This window comes from Aspergillus pseudoviridinutans, assembly GCF_018340605.1.
Source record: "Aspergillus pseudoviridinutans IFM 55266 DNA, scaffold_1, whole genome shotgun sequence".
NCBI classification, from domain to species: Eukaryota; Fungi; Ascomycota; class Eurotiomycetes; order Eurotiales; family Aspergillaceae; genus Aspergillus; species Aspergillus pseudoviridinutans.
The window spans coordinates 1,663,687-1,681,624 of NW_025091281.1; the positions used below are offsets into that span (position 1 = coordinate 1,663,687).

At 51.2% G+C, this 17,938-nt stretch overlaps 10 protein-coding genes across 10 annotated transcripts in view; 6 read left to right on the top strand and 4 right to left on the bottom strand.

Annotated features, from left to right (window-relative positions):
- The window catches only part of CweA (putative GPI anchored protein), a gene marked incomplete at both ends in the record, with an annotated part of 3,426 nt that extends 3,031 nt beyond the window's left edge, over positions 1–395 (bottom strand). The window contains one exon of the mRNA XM_043296897.1: positions 3–395. Coding sequence (XP_043152832.1) covers positions 3–395 — 393 coding nt within the window. The remainder of the gene's footprint in view (positions 1–2) is intronic.
- Positions 396–2,050: 1,655 nt separating this feature from the next.
- Positions 2,051–2,551, bottom strand: Asppvi_000589 (uncharacterized protein; the record flags this gene model as incomplete). Its single annotated transcript, XM_043296898.1, has 1 exon — positions 2,051–2,551. One exon carries the CDS (start codon positions 2,549–2,551, stop codon positions 2,051–2,053), a length of 501 nt encoding a protein of 166 aa, XP_043152833.1.
- Positions 2,552–5,616: 3,065 nt separating this feature from the next.
- Asppvi_000590 (uncharacterized protein) lies at positions 5,617–5,914 on the top strand (the record flags this gene model as incomplete). The annotated part of the gene is made up of 2 exons (XM_043296899.1): positions 5,617–5,732; positions 5,761–5,914. The coding sequence occupies 2 exons, from the start codon at positions 5,617–5,619 to the stop codon at positions 5,912–5,914; spliced, it is 270 nt and encodes an 89-aa protein (XP_043152834.1).
- A 198-nt stretch (positions 5,915–6,112) lies between these two features.
- Positions 6,113–7,114, bottom strand: aspf2 (major allergen Asp F2; the record flags this gene model as incomplete). Its single annotated transcript, XM_043296900.1, has 3 exons — positions 6,113–6,154; positions 6,203–6,660; positions 6,727–7,114. 3 exons carry the CDS (start codon positions 7,112–7,114, stop codon positions 6,113–6,115), a joined length of 888 nt encoding a protein of 295 aa, XP_043152835.1.
- An 817-nt stretch (positions 7,115–7,931) lies between these two features.
- zrfC (putative ZIP Zinc transporter) lies at positions 7,932–9,580 on the top strand (the record flags this gene model as incomplete). Its single annotated transcript, XM_043296901.1, has 4 exons — positions 7,932–8,272; positions 8,319–8,459; positions 8,510–8,753; positions 8,801–9,580. 4 exons carry the CDS (start codon positions 7,932–7,934, stop codon positions 9,578–9,580), a joined length of 1,506 nt encoding a protein of 501 aa, XP_043152836.1.
- Positions 9,581–9,939: 359 nt separating this feature from the next.
- Positions 9,940–10,665, top strand: Asppvi_000593 (GNAT family N-acetyltransferase; the record flags this gene model as incomplete). The annotated part of the gene is made up of 2 exons (XM_043296902.1): positions 9,940–10,351; positions 10,415–10,665. The coding sequence occupies 2 exons, from the start codon at positions 9,940–9,942 to the stop codon at positions 10,663–10,665; spliced, it is 663 nt and encodes a 220-aa protein (XP_043152837.1).
- A 636-nt stretch (positions 10,666–11,301) lies between these two features.
- Positions 11,302–12,124, top strand: Asppvi_000594 (GNAT family N-acetyltransferase; the record flags this gene model as incomplete). The annotated part of the gene is made up of 3 exons (XM_043296903.1): positions 11,302–11,418; positions 11,479–12,024; positions 12,080–12,124. The coding sequence occupies 3 exons, from the start codon at positions 11,302–11,304 to the stop codon at positions 12,122–12,124; spliced, it is 708 nt and encodes a 235-aa protein (XP_043152838.1).
- A 130-nt stretch (positions 12,125–12,254) lies between these two features.
- Asppvi_000595 (uncharacterized protein) lies at positions 12,255–12,836 on the bottom strand (the record flags this gene model as incomplete). The annotated part of the gene is made up of 3 exons (XM_043296904.1): positions 12,255–12,311; positions 12,367–12,455; positions 12,503–12,836. The coding sequence occupies 3 exons, from the start codon at positions 12,834–12,836 to the stop codon at positions 12,255–12,257; spliced, it is 480 nt and encodes a 159-aa protein (XP_043152839.1).
- A 1,789-nt stretch (positions 12,837–14,625) lies between these two features.
- Asppvi_000596 (palmitoyltransferase YKT6) lies at positions 14,626–15,370 on the top strand (the record flags this gene model as incomplete). The annotated part of the gene is made up of 4 exons (XM_043296905.1): positions 14,626–14,646; positions 14,709–14,874; positions 14,922–15,202; positions 15,251–15,370. The coding sequence occupies 4 exons, from the start codon at positions 14,626–14,628 to the stop codon at positions 15,368–15,370; spliced, it is 588 nt and encodes a 195-aa protein (XP_043152840.1).
- Positions 15,371–16,803: 1,433 nt separating this feature from the next.
- On the top strand, positions 16,804–17,783 carry Asppvi_000597 (uncharacterized protein; the record flags this gene model as incomplete). The annotated part of the gene is made up of 2 exons (XM_043296906.1): positions 16,804–16,943; positions 16,994–17,783. 2 exons carry the CDS (start codon positions 16,804–16,806, stop codon positions 17,781–17,783), a joined length of 930 nt encoding a protein of 309 aa, XP_043152841.1.
- Positions 17,784–17,938: the final 155 nt, after the last annotated feature.

A 17,938-nucleotide genomic window follows, 5' to 3' on the forward strand; every position in this document is an offset into this window, starting at 1 on the left:
ACTGAGTGATCATCCTTGATCCAATCCTCCACAACTGAAGAATACACACTGTCGAAATCGATTTCGGCGTCGTTACCTCCATCATTCCCTGATATACCACCAAAGAAGGTGGTATCCCCGTCATCTCTCTTGCGGAAACGAGGCACTGGAGGTTGATGGGCACCGGGGACGACCACAGTGTTCTTCACACCAGCGGAGTGGTCGTCTTTGTAGGTGTCCTTGACACCGGAACTGTAGCTGCTGTCGAACTCAATGGCAGCACTATTCCCGCCGTCCGTACCACTGGTGCCACCGATAAGAGTTACGGGGCCCTCGTCCTGTGCCGCCTCGCCATGGCCGTTGGCGACGGCGGCGACGAGGAGGGCAAGAGGGATTCCTCCGACCAATCCCTTCATGATCTCTCCTTATCGAGGATTAAACAGATTAACGAGTGAATCTGGACTAGAAGCCCAACGGAAGGGTACAAAGACAAACGAAGAAGTAAAATGAAAAGGAACGAATTGCCGGTTACCTGTGCCAGTCGTTGGAAGTTTGATATAAAGCACTTACTTCCATCGGCAAGGTTCATGCCTTTTATGAGTCTCTTTCCTACTTGTTTCGACTCGAGGCATGTAGATCATCCCCTGGTGAGCTAAACAAACAACAAGGACCCGACCTTGTTTGGGCGTCAGGAGAATGTCGCCAGGAATGAACCACACGGTCCATCAGGTGGTGGTGGCCGTTGGCACTGTGGCTTCGTCCCATCGAACAGAACGCTCCGAAAAGCAGTTCTGGCATTCCTGAGAGCAACATCAACACGAGAAGGTCCAGGATCTGTATCAGTACCGGGTACGCACTCCGCTCAGGATCTCATCTCAAGGGCAGCTTGGTCACCCCTTGCAGGGCATACCGGAAGTTATCCCTGCGTAATTTAACACGATCCATTGAGACTTTGGTCTGGCAAGAGGAGCCACTGACCGAATGATAGTCGTAACAAATTTCCGGCTCAGCACAATAACAACGATGTTGGCGTTGTGGCAGGTCCTGAACTCGAGACAAAAGACATCACACCATCGATCGCTAACTGCAGCACCGCTTGAAACATGCAAGGCGAGGAACACGCACGATTTCCCGCCAAGATTACGAACTTATATAAGGCAAGGGAAAGGAATACTCAGATATTCCAAAAATCAATGTAATTCATTCTATATTGGTATAAAATCTGTTTTGAAGTAAGAAAAGAGATGTGTCCCGTCATCGACATTCACCCTCCATCGCCCTCACTTAAGAGGACCCAACGGAAGGCAAACTTCCTATCAAGGAAAGCATTGTTCTTCAGAACCGAACGATCGAAAGATCGAAGGCAACACACCGCCGTGGGATAGAAAAACTGGACGATGGTCGTGGCAGGTTCTGTTAAAGCTTTTCGATGTGAGGAAAAAAAAGGAAAAAGAAAGAGAGCAAAGAGATCCGCGCGGAATGGGCGATTTTTGTAGGTGGTTGTGGGTCACGTGCCAGGGGCCGACCGTTCTTCCGCTGCCAGGCAACAAGGCTGCCAAGGCACATCTCCGGTGGGATAATCAGTAGTGAAAACTTCAATCCAGCTTCTGAAAGATTGCGTAGAGATCCTATCGTCGATTCTTGTCATACTTTGATCCAAATTAATTTACACAACCTGTATCCCCCAGAAATAGAAACACCCAAGAAAAGAAACGGATCCTTCTGTACAATCGATCCTCTGCGCGGGAGGGTGAACGGTCTAACGCCCCAATGCCGACACCGGCAGTCCCTTTGACGTTCCCTGGACAGCCTGCTGCAGCTTCCGACCGGGTGTTTCCTGGAGATGGTAATGGGTTCTGCCATCGTCAACCCGATGTGACTTTGTGGAATAGTGGACTCGAGCAGATGCGCGCGTGACGTCCAGCGTAGTCGGCATCGGAGAACGGAGCTCGAGTCCGTATAAGTAGACGTCTAGCACGGTGTACGATTCTAATGCTTTACCTGTCAAAACTAATGAGTCAGTGGCCGGATACAAGAGCAATGTCCATGGCTTACTATAATGCACTTACTGCTATGCAATGATGGCCCCTTGTTGGTGATCGGATTTCCACACTCCTCCGCCCACAGCGACGGTGATTCCCAAGGCAATAGCCACCATGCTCCCCAGCGTGACAACGGCGATGGCGGCCTTGACTGCCACCCTCTGCTTCCTCGTCAAGGACTGCATGCAACCGCAACGTTTCCGCTTCTTCGTCCACAGCTTCGAGGTGCGGCAGCCCGGTACGTCCATTGATTGCTTGTAAGGTGTTTGCGATGGTGCACTTTCCAAGTCATGCATTGCATCCACACTGCAGTTCGGTTTCTTCGTTTGAGATCTTGACTGTTCTAAGGCGAACGAGGTTGTCGCATGTCGATAAAAGGGGGAGTATGGCTTTGCATTGACACAAGGGTCATAGTCTTCCGGAGACTTGGGCGATTCCACGGGCGGGGCAGCGACTAGAGTCTTGGAGGAGCATGAGGGAAGTTTCTCATCCTTCTGAGAGTAAGTGTCCAATTGCAACGAGGGACTCATGGCGAAGAATATGTGTTGCGAAAAAAAAATATACAAGGTAAAAGCTGCGAGTGAAGGGGCGACGCGGACAGAGAAGTAATAGCTTCGAAACCTCCTTCGGCAGCGATGCGCCAGAGGGTAGATCAATGTTGCCAGGAAATAGAGACAATCTCAATTGACAACGCACATAAATAAAGATGCGACGTCTGATCGGGAAAGCAAAATAATATAGAGTTCTTTTCTAACCCCCTCTTTTGAAGGTTTCCAAGAGTCCAAGACAAATGTTTCGGGGCAGGGAAGGGGGTCATGCGCTGCGGCTTCCCCCATGTGTGCACACCCCCCAGGTCGCTTCTCAACCAGTCGAGACAATATGACCTATCAGGAACGGAACTAAAAGGCTTGGGGAACGTGCAGAGAGAATCAGGACAAAGTTTGTTCAATCACTTCGGCTACGAGCAGGTTCTGTGTTTCTGATACTAGGTTTTCGGATTGTGGAGGCATTCCTTCTGTTCCCCTGGACTACATCTCTGGCCAACGTCTCCGGTTGATTGCCCTGGTGATAAGTGTATGGGAAGCATGCGACAGATGCAAAAGAAAAGGGTGCCACCATGTTGCCAAGACGGTGCTAAAGTTTAGTGTCGCTCTTCAGGACTAGCTTTGATTGAACTGCATGGTAGAATAGCCTAAGAAAAGGAGACAGAGACCGAGTCTGGACTGCAAATTGGACTAGGGCCTCGTTTAGAGTTAAGTGTTGACGTCTCCCGTAGTACGTCTCCATGAATCGACTAGTGATGATAGTGTGAACGTGGTGTGGTGCCCCTGAACTATTACACTTTCAGGTCCCCCGCAAGGTTTTCAATTTTTCAGTTGTTCGGTTCAAACCTTCTCTACAAAGTACTGGACTAATTGATTGAGGGATTGTCGAAGCTTTCACAAAGTTTGTCATTGACTTGCTGCAGGAATGATCAATGGTGATAAGCATCCGTTTTACAGATGGATTGTTCTGTAGTATCAAACTATGAGTATCACGAAACTAAATGCACTATTGGATTGCTCTGCAAATCTCCCTGAATATCATGCAATAACGTTGTAGCCTAGACAGGGGTATTTGCCACTTCTGTGTCTATGTGTTGAGGCTAAGCTACTCCCAACAATCACGGTGTATATATATATATCGCACACCGATCGAGATATAGAGAAACCCTACCAAGAGCTGCAAGATACCGATATCCACGTATAATCGACTCGTAAAGTGATGATTCTAGTTACTAGAGTATGCAAATCTCTTCAAACTGCGAGAAGAAGTTCCATCTCTATAACAGTTAATCGTTCTATATGTTTCTACTCAAGAATAGGGATCTATGGAGTACGGCAGATACCAACAGCATACTCGTCTGCACGGAGTAACGACTTGAGTAACAAGTATTAGGTGCATATGCTGATCTATCTACTGTAGATGGTTACTCTGGATCATTATAGTAGAACTTGGACACCAGCCTTATATCTGATCAGCTACCTACAGAGATGTGGATACTGAGTATCACAGGCGTGTAAAAAGTCCTATGCTCCAGTTTATAGCTGCGTTTTTGGGCAACTTACTGCCACTCTCCACGTTCCTATCATCTAACAGTTATCATACATAGTCGTGCTTAGAATCCTCACGACATCGTAAACCCAATCGTACAGATGAAGTAGTAGCAGCCATCAGTCAACCATATATTCTCAAGACCAAGTCCAAATCAGTCAATCTGTCCACGGATGAGAAACAGCGCTTGCATCACCTCCCATGCAATCAAGGGGTATCAGGTACGACTTTCCCACCAATTATTGATTATCGCGCCCGACGCTGAAAGGGGACACTGTCCTCCAGCCAAGACCCCTTGATACTACCCAGCACGTAGCGATACCTGCGATCACCCATTCCACAAGACATTCCAACGCCATTGTCCTGTTCCTCGCTGCGCGACCGGGGAATCTCCCAACTGTCGCGTTCTTTGGCTGCATTGTTTGCTTAAAATACTCTCGCAATGTGTGTTTCCAGGGAAACATGTAATATCTCATTTCCTGCGTGTTAAGAGAGCTGTTGACGTCGACCGGACGACATTGAGAATGGACGTTACCTGGCACTGAGATGTCCTGGCTAGGAGGCTAGGCTGAGGTTTCCCTATTGCTGGACTTGTTCTGGATATGATCAATTCAGTTAGAGAGATTCAATCGTTTATACCGGTGTACGGGGGCTACGGAGTGCATTGCATGGAGGGTAGTGGGTTGTTACAGTGTATTATTGTGCGATACAGACGTACATACCTTGGCTATGTGCCCAATATAGCTTCTACTGGTCATTATGGCCATCAACATCAGTTACAACCATATGGCCACCAGATATATATGTAAGGTAGATGATCTTTACAGAAGGCGATAGTCGAGTCCATTGCAAATGGACTTGAATGGACTTGGTGTTCCTCGGAATATATCTCCACTCAATGATGGATTCACTGTCGACACACTGTAGAGGTAGCCATCCAGAAATATATAACTGCATCTACTCCGTAAATATATATACAAACCAGTACTGTGTAGTAGGAGACCATCTTTGTACAAACCTCTTCATCCTCATACTCGCACCCCAAACGCGCTAAGATCCTCAGCTCTCTACGCGTAGCCACCGTCTCTCACTCGATCCGACTCAACGTCTCAACTATGGCCGAGTGCTCGGAATAGTGCGACATGACCTTCCAGCAAGAGAAATTGGCTGCATGGCGTTCGTTCAATCACTACCACATATATTTGCGCACTCCTCGAAAAAAGGATGACATACTGGCGATATCCGTGCCAGAGAACCGTTTTCTACGCGTCTAAGTTATTGAACACGACAAATCGGAGAGGTTGTGCGCTACCTCCCGATCACTTCTTCAGGGGCAGCGTCAATGCACACATATGGTAGAGTTGATTTCCGGAGACTAGGTATCAATTTCATTGKGCTGCAATGGGGAAACAAATCTTGGTACACGCATCGACCGACTCGTTCGTGCGATGAGGACCAGAATGGCGTCGGGAAAACAGCCGAAGAGTTAGCATCTGAGCCCATGCCCGCGGTGCAAAGACATACGATTTTGCAGATGGCAACACTAGTGAGCATATTGATGCACTCATTGTCCGCTGGCGAAGACCCCTTCGGTATCGTGAGGAGGGATTTGCACAGGTAAGTAACATGTTCATCCGTACCTCAGGATGGATGCTCTACTTCGGGAAATACCCAAGGTAGAGGACAAGGATGCGTGGAGCGCTGCTGAGCCGACTGGGGTACCGGAGGACTTCCCGGACTGTACATGTCGCCGATGGCGTTCGTCCATGAAGGGCAGATCTCAGATTGTGTCTGCTTAGATGATGATATTCACCTCTTGATGGATATAAAGAACGTCTATATTGGGTCTACACATGGTGTGTCAAGCCAAAGCAAATGTGTCACGACACTTTTTTAAACAATAGACATTAATCCCGCAATTACTCAGGATCCTAGCCAGGCGTATACGGTCGTCAAAAATACGGCGTCAAGCATACGGTCATCAAGCATGTCCTCGCCTAAGTGCAATGAAGTTGTCCACCTTCATGGGTATGGCAGTTCTACCAACGTTAGTCAGTCATCCTCTGCCAGATTAGCAATGCACTTACCGGCGGCACATCAGCAGTCGCACTGGGAGTTTGCGTCGGGGTAGCAGTGGCCGCGGATCCAGACGCAGCAGACGCAGACCCAGTCTCATGTCCATGGTCATGGCCGTGACTCTCACCAGCACATCCGACACCAGGCACCGCAATATCAAACGCATACGCCTCAAGCGCAAAATATTGCAACGCCTCTGAGTCATGCGTGGATTCCGTCCCATTCCCCTTGGCTAGGGCAATCACCTCGTCGTAGCCGTCGGCAAAGTGCTCGATGCGGCCCTGTCCGACGTCAGGCACATGGTACAGACGATGCATCAGATCCGCGGCCCAGAAGGTGTTGGTCTCGGAGCCGGCGATGGTGTAGCCTTGAGAGCACATGGTGAGCAGCGAGCGGCGGGTGGTGTAGCTCCGGTCGCAGATGACGGTTTCGTGGGTGGCGTTTTGGCCGCGCCAGTGGCCACCCCAGCCTGTTTGATTAGCTGCATGTCAAGGGAGAGGATGTTAGTTGCGGGGGTGGGAAGGGGGGGGGCTACCTTCCAAATTACAGTTGCCGTCGGGATTATCACACCGGAAGAGGACGTTCGCCTTGTCGCCGTTCACGATGACATCGTAGGCGCCGATAGCCTCCATGGTGGGCCGGTTGCCAAAGTACTTCCGGTAGATCTCGCTCTCGTTGCCCCAGCGGAGGATATGGGCCTTTGCGTGGCGGGCGAGCTCAATCGCCTCGTCGAGGCCGGCCTCGATCTGCCTGCGCTGGGTGGCATTACAGCTGGAGTGGATGGGGTAGGAGGTAACTGCGCCAGCGTCCCAGGAGAAGAAGACTGGTTCGTGGGGGTTCGCTCGCGCCGCGATGGGAGAGGGGGAGGTAGGAAGGGCAGCGACGAGGGGGAGGAGAAGGGCAAGGCGGAGGAGAGCAGCCATTTTGAGTATATTAAAGATGGATGGTGCGTGAGTTTGCTTTCTTGCCAGAGGTAGGGCATCCTTATATACCTCGGGGATGAATTCCTTGTGGTAGCGAGGTACTCATTATCTCATTGTTGGAGTGGTCATCAGGATATACACGCCACCGGCCACCCCGACGTAGGTCAAGCCATCGAGATGCATGGTCTCTTTTCGTATTCTAGTTGGTTCCACAAGACGCCAAGGGCACCTTGGTAGTGACCAAGCTGTCTCTCGACTCGGTCTGTCTCAATAAGCTATGATGTTCTGAGCTTCTGTCAACCATGAATATGATCTGTTCGTATATGATTTGACTTGCATACAGTGATCTGCCTATGCAGCCTTGAAACGCTCATCCATGCCTCTACAATGTGTCATGCGTATCATACCGAAGGCATGTACCAACCTGAATCTCTCAACGACGCAACATGAGGTCAATGCCTACTATCGATGCAGGAAGCCAGCCCGCGCCAAGAATTCCGGCGGAGCCAAGAGTCTTGGATCGAGGACCTTGAGAGCAACAAGCACGAGTTTCGATCCATTTTGCCGGAGAATATACTGCATTTCGTCGAGGATGCGGAGTTTTCCAGCTTGGCAGTCAGAATCTGTCCTTGGCCAGATACCTTGGGAGTTAGTGTGGTGTGCTCAAGGCGAGAGGAAAACTCTTCGCGGCCAGTGGCTTATCCCTCATCGAATGATCCATCGAGGGATTTCTGATAGCCCTAGAATTGCTGCCTAGATAGATATAAAACTCACAACATGTAGCTACCCGACTGATCAAATCCCAAAACAATCAACCATGGCCAAAGCTCTCCTCCTCCTGTCTCTTCTCGGCCTTGTCCACGCGCAGACTTATACGGGCTGCCACACCCACGGCAGCACCGAGTACTGCTTTGGCCCAGATGGGAAGGAAACCCCGTTTCCTACGCCGACCCCGGCTTCCAAGACGGTTCCGGCAACCACCGCCGCCAGCACGACCACCTCTGCTCACGCCTCCGCCGTGACGGGATGCCACAGCCACGGCAGCGAGGTGTTCTGTATCGACGGAGATGGTCATGAGGTGCAAGTGGTCCTGGCGTCGACGCCGACGGGGGAGCTGCCAGCCCAGTACACGGGATGCCATTCGCATGGTGGAGAAACGTAAGTACTTGGCTGTATATGGATTGACCGTGACTAACGGTAGAAGATTCTGCATGGATCTCGAGGGAAACGACGTCCAGATCATCGAAGAAGGGGGTTCGACGACAGCTTCCTCATCTAGCTCGAGTGGGGGATCACACTCGGGGTCGAAGGAGGGCATGAACTGTCACTTCCACGCGGGTGTTGAGTGCGTCTTCCGTCTGCTCGCATCCCCAGTGCTAATACTGACCTACCTAGACACTGCGTGGGTGCAGGAGAATCCGAAAGCAAAAGCAGCCAAAAATCCTGCGGAGTCCGAAGCCGCGACTACGACGTCCCCCTGCGCATCGGGACCCTGTTCGTCGTGCTCGTCACCAGCTCCATCGGCGTGTTACTGCCCATGCTCCTGGTCAAGCTGCCCTCTGCCAAGGTAAACGGAGTCGTCTCAACGGTGATCAAGCAGTTCGGAACGGGCGTTATCCTCTCCACTGCATTCGTGCATGTAGGCCTACCTGCCCACCAGATGACCGAACGAAACTAACCGAAAAGCTCTACACGCACGCCAACCTCATGTTCACCAACGAGTGCCTCGGCGAACTCGAATACGAAGCGACCACTTCTGCCGTCGTCATGGCCGGCATCTTCCTCTCCTTCCTCTTCGAGTACATCGGGCATCGCATCATGCTCGCCCGCGGGAAGCGGTCCGCGTCACCCTGTCCCGAGCAGACCTGCGAAGCATCCCCGTCTCCAACCGGCAAAGAACCACCCTCCGTCCAACCGCAGCAACCGACCCTCGCCGCCCTGGGCCACCACCACGGGCCTCCCCTTGACCCCACAAACCCCAACACCAAGCTCTCCGTGCTCGTCATGGAAGCGGGCGTGATCTTCCACAGCATCCTGATCGGGCTGACCCTCGTGGTGGCGGGCGACTCGTTCTACAAAACACTGCTGGTGGTTATTGTGTTCCATCAGTTCTTCGAGGGGCTGGCGCTTGGAGCGCGGATCGCGCTGCTGCCAGGCCGGCTGATCGGGTCTAAGGGGGTGATGGCAGCTGCATTTGCGGTGATCACGCCGGTGGGCATGGCGATCGGGCTGGGGGTGTTACATTCGTTTAATGGGAACGATAAGAGCACGCTTGTGGCGCTGGGGACGTTGGACGCGCTCTCGGCGGGGGTTCTGGTGTGGGTTGGGCTGGTCGACATGTGGGCTCGGGACTGGGTGATGGAGGGCGGAGAGATGATGAATGCTAGGATGAGCAGTGTGGCTGTTGGAGGTCTCTCGCTGATTGCGGGGATGGTGTTGATGGGGCTGTTGGGGAAGTGGGCATAACTCACGCTTAGATGAAGCTATTCAAGAAAAGGGGAATAGACGACTAAACACTAAGGCTATGATAATGATTAACAGACAATATAAAAAATGCCACCATATTATTGACTATATATCTTTCCATCATCTAATCTTGAATCTAATCTAGACAGATCACCATCCATGAGTCAGATTGTCTGACTCAGCCTCGGCATCCCAGTCGGACTCCGTTTATGGACAAAATACCAACTATCCATGCACTATTTAGTTCCACGCCGAATCTTTATCCCGTTGCCTGAATCCCACTTGTCAATTTTCCTTAACAAACATCTCAATTCCTCCTTAACATATACCTACCACATACGGAGTAGACAACCGTAATAATGACCAACATCCGCTACGCCACAGAAGCCGACGCGCCCGCAATCGCAGAGTTGAACATCATCTGTTTCCAAGATGCCCCCATGTACCGCAACATGTTCCCGAACATCGACACGCTAGCCGCCATGCCCGTGAAACTCTCCCGCACCTTCGACAAACTCTCAGACCCGAAGATGCATTTACTAGTAGCCACGGACCCCACCTCGAATCAAATCCTGGGATGCGCACGGTGGGTAATCCCGGACATCAAAGGGCGGAGCGAGAACGAGATGGTGTCTCTCTCAGACGAAGCAAGGGCCATGGCGGCGCAGAATGTGCAGCTGCGGCCCGCAGGGATGAATGTAGCGGTCTACGACGCAGCCATGAAAGCGCTGGACGAGACGAGGCGAAAATACGTCAAGGAGGATGATATCGGTGAGTTTTCAGCTACTTATCTGTAGCTACCGGATGGCTGATGGAGTATACATGTAGTTCTAGAACTTTTGGTGACGCATCCGCAGCATCAAGGGAAAGGGGTGGGAAAGGCCTTGCTGGACTGGGGAGCGCGGATGGCGGACGAGAGGAATGTCCGGATTTATCTGGAGGCCACGCCGGAGGGGTATCCGCTGTATAGCAAGTATGGGTGGCGGGATATGGAGGATCTTGTGATGGATTACTCGTTGTATGGGGGAGACGGCAAAGGCACATTTGTGGTTATGATTCGGGAGCCGGGCAATTACCCAAACTGAGGGCATCGAATTCTAGAAAGGATCCATTCATTCACCTTATGTTGGATAGCATTTGTACATACAAGGCCACTCAGCTGACAGCCTCATTCTATCCACAAGTTACAACATCATCACCAATGATACTGCGCTACCGCAAGAACCTGCCTGATTCCGCCTAGAGGCTTGGCCCTCCACAGCCGGGGCTCGGGAGCCCCAGTTGGCGGCATCATGATCCTTCTCCACCCCATGATTCGTCTGATCGTCACTTATGGAGGACAATGGACGACGCTGTCCGACTTGGCTTTGCAGGTGGGCTGCGCGCTCTCCCCAATAATGTAACACCAGTACCAAGTACACGCTGCACAGGATCATCTAAAAGAACCGCATGGAACTGCCTTGTACGGATACCTCGTGACCATTGTCCGCTGAAGCATATAAGCTTCACATCTCAGCCGAGTAGTATAGCACAATTCCAGTACTTGACATTGATAGTTTACCATCAGCACCGTATTGATCGCAGATCCAGATCTGATATTTCAATTCCTCACCTTAGATGGCGATCTCTCTCTATCCCCTCCGCCGACATTCCCACACATACACTATATCCTTGTCGCAGCCCATCCGCAGAGCCAGTAGAAATTGAATAACAGAGGCAAAATGGCAATCGATATACTTCCCCTCACAAAAGACGATATCCCCGATGCCGTAATCTGCATCCAAAAGGCGTTCGCCGATGACCCATACTTCCGCTGGGTCTTTAACGATCCATCCAAAGTATACATTTACACCCAGAACCATAAACGGTAAACAAAAAGACTGACAAAGACTGCATAGTTCAACATCCATCGCAACGCGGCCTCCCTAACGGCCCACTTCCTCCACGGCCTCAACTGCAACGCTCCCATGTACATCGCCAAATACCGCCCTACCCCAACAGACAAACACCCGCCGCCGTCCTCCCCCGTCGTCGGCGTCTGCTGGTGGTTCCCCCCACAGCAGAAGGAAACCTGGAACACCTGGACCCAGGATTGGCTCCTGTCTTTCCGACAGCTCCTCAACAACATCCGCTTCTGCGGCCGGGGCGGGCTGAATGTCCGCCGGTACTGGATCTGGAAGACGCTGCAGGCGCGTACACACGCGGAACTCTGGACGCATCCGGCAGGATACTACTTCTGTAATGTGATAGCGGTCAGTGCGGAGATGAGGGGGATGGGGGTTGGAAGGAGGCTGGTGGAGGCTGTGACGGGGCGGGCGGATGCCGAGGGCGTGCCCTGCTACCTGGAGAGTTCCAAGGGGGAGCCGAATCTGGGGATCTATGAGAAGTTGGGATTTAGGATGGTCAAGGAGATTGAATGTGTGGATGGGTGGGAGGCTTGCAAGGTATTTTCTTTTTTTACCTTGAGATTTAGTGTTGGGATGATGCTGATGAGTGTAGCTGTATTGCATGGTGCGGGATCCGAAGGTCCAGATCAAGGGGTGAGTTTCCGGGTTAAAGCAGTATAAGACACTGATTTCTCAGGTCGCATGGTATTAGAATAGTCAATATTAAATGTAATACATGACTGAGAAATATATATCTGTATGAAAGAAATACAGTCCGCAATCCGCATCTACAGCAGATTTCCCAGTGCGATACAGGGGAGGTCGAGCCCAAGCAAATCGTCGGCCTATACCACGTTAGACTCTTACGCATGCACTCAAAAGGCCCAAGACTTGACTTACTGCACTGCCGGGGCTGTCCATGCAACAGGCCACATTCTCTTTGCATACATCATTCAGGATATCCTGGATAGGGATCGCAATAATAGCAACTGTCTCGTTTAGTACCTTATCCTGCACTGAGAATGAGAAGACTTACTTTGAAGGTCGAGCTTGGAGCACTGGTCGAAAATCTCCAAGCCGCCGATGCCAGATCCGCCGCCGGCAACGTTCTTCAGCGTACCCCCGATGTCGGTAACGTCGCCGGCGCGGATGGCCTTGTTGCAGCAGGAGAGCTGGGCCTGGTCACCGCACTTCTTTGTTGCCTCTTTTACTGTCATGTCGCTCGGAATCGGAGGGTAGTGGCCGCCCCAACCCTTCTCCTTCTCCTTCTCCATCTCCATCTCCTTCTCCTTCGCCTTTTTCCAGTCGGCTTTCATGGCTACCGCGGAGACGGCAAGAAGGAGGGCTGTGATGCCGGTAGTGAACTTCATTGTGCCGTGTTAGGGAGAGGTCGGGAATGGAAGAGAGCGAAGAGACTAGAGAGTGAAGAGACGAGAGAGTGTTTGAGACGTTGGGAAGTGAAGTCTTAAGAGAGAAACGCGGTTATCAAGGGTTGAGTTTCTACATTCCAAATTGAGGCATTGTGTATAAACATCCTTGCGATTGAGAGTCGATTATATTCCCGACAAAGGGATAACGGTTTTCGTCGAGTAGCACAGGAATGTAGGTACCTGTCAGGCTGCCAATGGTCCATAGCCTTAACAGCCTCAATTAGACAAGATCGACATTCTCTGTGATAAACGTGCCAGAAATGGTAGGACTAATATCAGTCACTTGGTTATTAGCAAGGGCCCATGGGTCCGGGATGCCATTGACCACCAATGTGTAAACCTGTCATGTCTAGGAACACTCCGTGACCGGCCAATCCACTTGACTATGTCTAGAATGCAAAGCAAGGGATTATGTTCGACGCAGGAACAACAACGGCTCAGCACCCACCACTTAAACTGCTTGTTTAAGGTATGTTAGGGTCGAGCGCACATTCCTCGGTCAGTCTGTTTATGCTTGATTTTTCCAGCGAATAGAGTCCACCAAGTACATCTCGAGTTGTGGGAATCAGGCCAGTACCTTGGTCTAATAAAGGCTTCATTCCAGACGGTCCGTTCCTTGAAACAGGTTTACTGTCCATGGTCGCAGCAGCATTAAGACGGATCTTCCGAGGAAAGAGGCTGATACCTGAATGCTGTGTAGGCCAACATACATACACCTCAGCCCTTAACCTCTCATATGGCATAGTTCCTGAAAGCATTCCCAGGTAATCGTTCTCGGCCCACCGTCACCAAATTTAACATCCATGGATGCCTCAGCGGATGCTACCCAGCTTGGGATATCCCTACTTAATTTTTGCAGCAGCAAGACACAGGCGCAGAAGGGCGAAATGGTGCATCCCAGCTCATTTGCCAGTTGTACGTCGCTCCTCAACGCAGAGACAAACTCTTATGTGGTTCTAAAGTCTTGTCGTTCCATGGAAATAACTCGTAGCCATGTCGTACGCGGAAGAGATTCCCCGTACCTGCTACAAGCTTGATGACCGCTTGGAACTAGGGTTTTGTCTGGTGTTGAAATCAAGGGTAATGCCCTCGACTGAAGATCCATAAGCCGACTCTCTTGGACCTTGTTCCACTTCTTGTAAAGCGGATGATCGGGCCTAGGTTCTGGGGTATCCTGTCTAATCAGGCATTCGAGACGATAGACTTTCAATCAGTCCCGTATTTAAAGTTCCCATAGTTTGAGGTTCTGAAAACCCTTTAGCTGCGTTGCAATACCCCCAAACTTCTTTGGCTGGTTGGCAGGGAGCAAGTCGGCTTGCTTTCGATATTAATATAGTCCCCGGGTGTGACTTGCTCTTGCACCTCCCTGAGCCCTTCCTCTCGCAGCAGCGGCAGCGGACCTGTCGGTTGGTCGCCCAACTGCTGAGGGTCCAGTTTCCATGTCGTGCGGGATAACACTACCTGTTGATGTGCAAGATTCTGATTTGCCATTCAGTGATCAATGCATCCGGTAGTTAATCTCGCACACATCGCTCTACATGGTAAGCGGCCGAGTAATACTAGGTGGTCATTGATTGTATACGGAGTAGTGTACTCGCAGTAAACAGTTGACGATTGTAAGAAGTTTAGGCAGGCGGTGGCAGAACAGCACCCCTTTTCCGACCCGACCTTTTCCCCGCACCTGATCTGGACCACCATTCCGTCATCACAGCTACCCCAGTCCGTCAAAATGAAGATTGTTTACATCGGAGTACGTGCTCTCATCGCTTATCTGCCAAGTCTCTGACTCAACTAACATGATATGTCACCTAGATCTTACAAAACGCCCAGCAACCCGCTGTGGAGCTCTGCGCTGAGCGCGAGCTCAGCAGCTACTCCCGTTTCACTCGGGGTAGCATCAGCGAGTTCATGACCATGTTCAGCAAGACCGTTGCCGAACGGACAAAACAGGGCCAGAGACAGGATATTCAAGAGCAGGGTACGACAGATCCATCCACGCCGGTTAGCTCGTATTGATCAAGGCAGACTTTACATTCCACGTCTACGCCCGAACCCAAGGCATCGCTGGTGTCATCATCAGCGATAACGAGTACCCCTCCCTCGCAGCGCATCAGATCCTCTCCAAAATCCTCGATGAGTTCCTCTCCCAGAACCCCTCCGCCGCGACCTCGCGAAACCCCGTTCCCTTCCCTCAGCTGCGAACATACATTACGACCTACCAGAACCCCCAGGAGGTCGACAGTATCATGAAAATTCAAAAGGAGTTGGATGAGACTAAGATCGTGCTACATAAGACTATCGAGAGTGTAAGTTGGCTTTCCGAGACTTGCGAGGCGAGCGCTGACGCCTGCTAGGTTCTGGAACGAGGAGAGAAAATCGACGACCTGGTCTCCAAGAGCGAGGGCCTGAGCGCTCAGAGCAAGATGTTCTACACGTCCGCGAAGAAGCAGAACTCGTGCTGTGTGATTATGTAGGGTGTATGCACAAACGGAAAGCGAAAGTTGTCAATAATCGACACGATGGTGTCCGAGGGTGGAGGTCCACACAGGCAGTCCTGTTGTTGCAGATAATGGAGTTCTATCCGGGAATATGGGCTTGGATTTTCGCCTATTTGCGATGTTGCTCATTGCTCTGTTGGTGAGGCTAGAGTTTGGATGCATACCAACTTGGTCTGATAGATCTCGCGATAATTGATCTAACTTAGGCTGCCATTCACTCAAGCGCTGGATTAGATTGCTACTGCCGAAACCATTTGTTTAATTAATGACTATCAGAATGCTGTTATCTTTTTGGTCGCGAGACCCACTGTTCGGATTCACCGCAATAGCGTTCAGTGGTCTCGCCCCTGAATCATATTACGTTTGAGTATCTGACTTGCGCGGTTTAATCTCGGCCTCGAAGATTTGCGGCCTGGGGCATCAAATCACGTGTTGCTTTCTGGGTACTCCTTATCACATAGTTATTTTTTAGCGGTAAGAAGCCACCTTTTGCTTGTAGTGTAAGTAGCCCGTCATCGTTATTATTCTCATCCCGGTTACGTCCTTTTGGAGGTTTGCGCCATTTACTTAAGGAGAGCTCGATCTGGTAATACCACGCGAGTTTCCTTGAACTCCCAGGCCGGGAGAGGTAGCCACATTTTGAGCCTCGTCTGACTACGAGAATGACTTTCTCCTTATGCAATCGCTGGTTGAACACAGCGGAGACCAGAAATGAGAATAATAAATAAATGCTTGCTATGAGATGGCGGGGTACATTGCCAAAAGAGGCAATAGGGCACAGGGTACGCTCGTTAGGGCAACCCCACCGCAATCAATTATCGGCAGGATTGATTGCGTGCCTGAGATAAAGCCCGGATGCCGATCATCCAGTTTCTAGAACCACGCAATTTGGATGGTCCCTGGAGGTTTAAGGTACACTCACAGACGAAACTATTGCTAATTCGATCCACTTTTCAGCATAAATTTTCCAATGATAGTCCTTCATCCTTGCCCCCGATGGACTCGGCATTGCTTCTCCCTTTCCTATCAGCAGAGATTCACCAAAACCACCGACTGTACCCGGCCGCCCGGCCCGGTGAGTGTCTGATTGGCCGCAACCGCCGAAATGATCCATATCCGGTACTATGAATTGTGCGGTGACAGTTGGCATGGTTGGGTTTTGTCTCTTATATCGGTGGTTGTCTTCGTTCTTGACTCTTGCTACTCTTGCTTGATACCGTCATTCATTTGTCTCATCTCATTAGCGTTGATCACAGTGAGTGTCGCGTGTCCGTCGATATGCGTCTACCACTGCTCAACTAACAATCGCTGTAGCATTGCATAGCCAGAAGCGTTTACCACCTTTGCATATTTGTACCTCATTTTGAACTTGAAAACCGCTGGACTCTAATGACTGTGGTTTGAGCATCATGGATCAAGACTTTCCCACCCGCCACTCATGGTCTTTCGGTGGCCAACGCAATAGGCTCGCCGAGTGCCTGGCGGCGGATGTTCTAGTTGCTGCAGGCTCAGCGACATTAGTGACTCCAGCTGTCATGATCCTCGACCGGTTAGTCTCCAGCCTGGCTCCTATCCCTGGTTGATACTAACAGCAACCAGGCTGGTGGTGGAAAAGTCATCCTACAATCAACCTCTCTTGCCTGCCTTTCGCCGACACCTCTGGCTTTCTATCACACAACCTGCAACCTTCCTCACATCGCGACCAAGTCTGCTGGTGTGGTCTCTATATACTGCGACATTCGCAACGGCCAATGCCACAGAAACCATCCTTAACAAGGTCTACCCCGCCGTCGACCATGCCATCGCAGGCACGACCACCTTTCTCTCCACCTTTGTGGTGAACTCGTCCGTAGGCATTTGGAAAGACGTCAAGTTTGCTCAACTATTCGGCCACAAGACGACCACTACCACTACCGAATCTGCAACCAAGACCACAAACCCTCAATCCGGGGCAACATCAACAGCCACCTCGCAAACCAAAATCCGCACCGTTACCCGCTCCTTTCCCCTGGCCACCTACTCCGCGTTTCTCATCCGCGACGCCCTCACCATCTTTGGTTCCTTCAATCTCCCGCCCTTAGTGTCCGCCTCGATTCCCGATTCGGTCGCCTCCAACGAGAATCTCAAAATCCTCATAGCGCAGCTCGCAGTCCCCGCGTCGATTCAACTGATCAGCACCCCGATCCACCTACTCGGGCTGGACCTGTACAACCGGCCGACGAAATTACCCGCCAAGGAGCGCTTCTCACGCGTCAGCCGGGACTGGATCGGGGCGTCGTTGACACGCATGTGCCGGATTATTCCGGCATTTGGGATTGGAGGCTTCGCAAACACCGAAGGCAGAGCCTTTTTACACGGACAGCTTGACCGCCTACCAGCTGAATCATGAATTATGCCATGCATTCGTTTATTTGAAGATAAACATTGATAACGAACATCATGGTCATGTCACATGACATATGGGGCGGGCAGCCCTAACCCTAGCGGACTGCGGACCTATATCGGGGCGGGCTCCACCGCCGCATATCACCGGGCCGGCCGAAT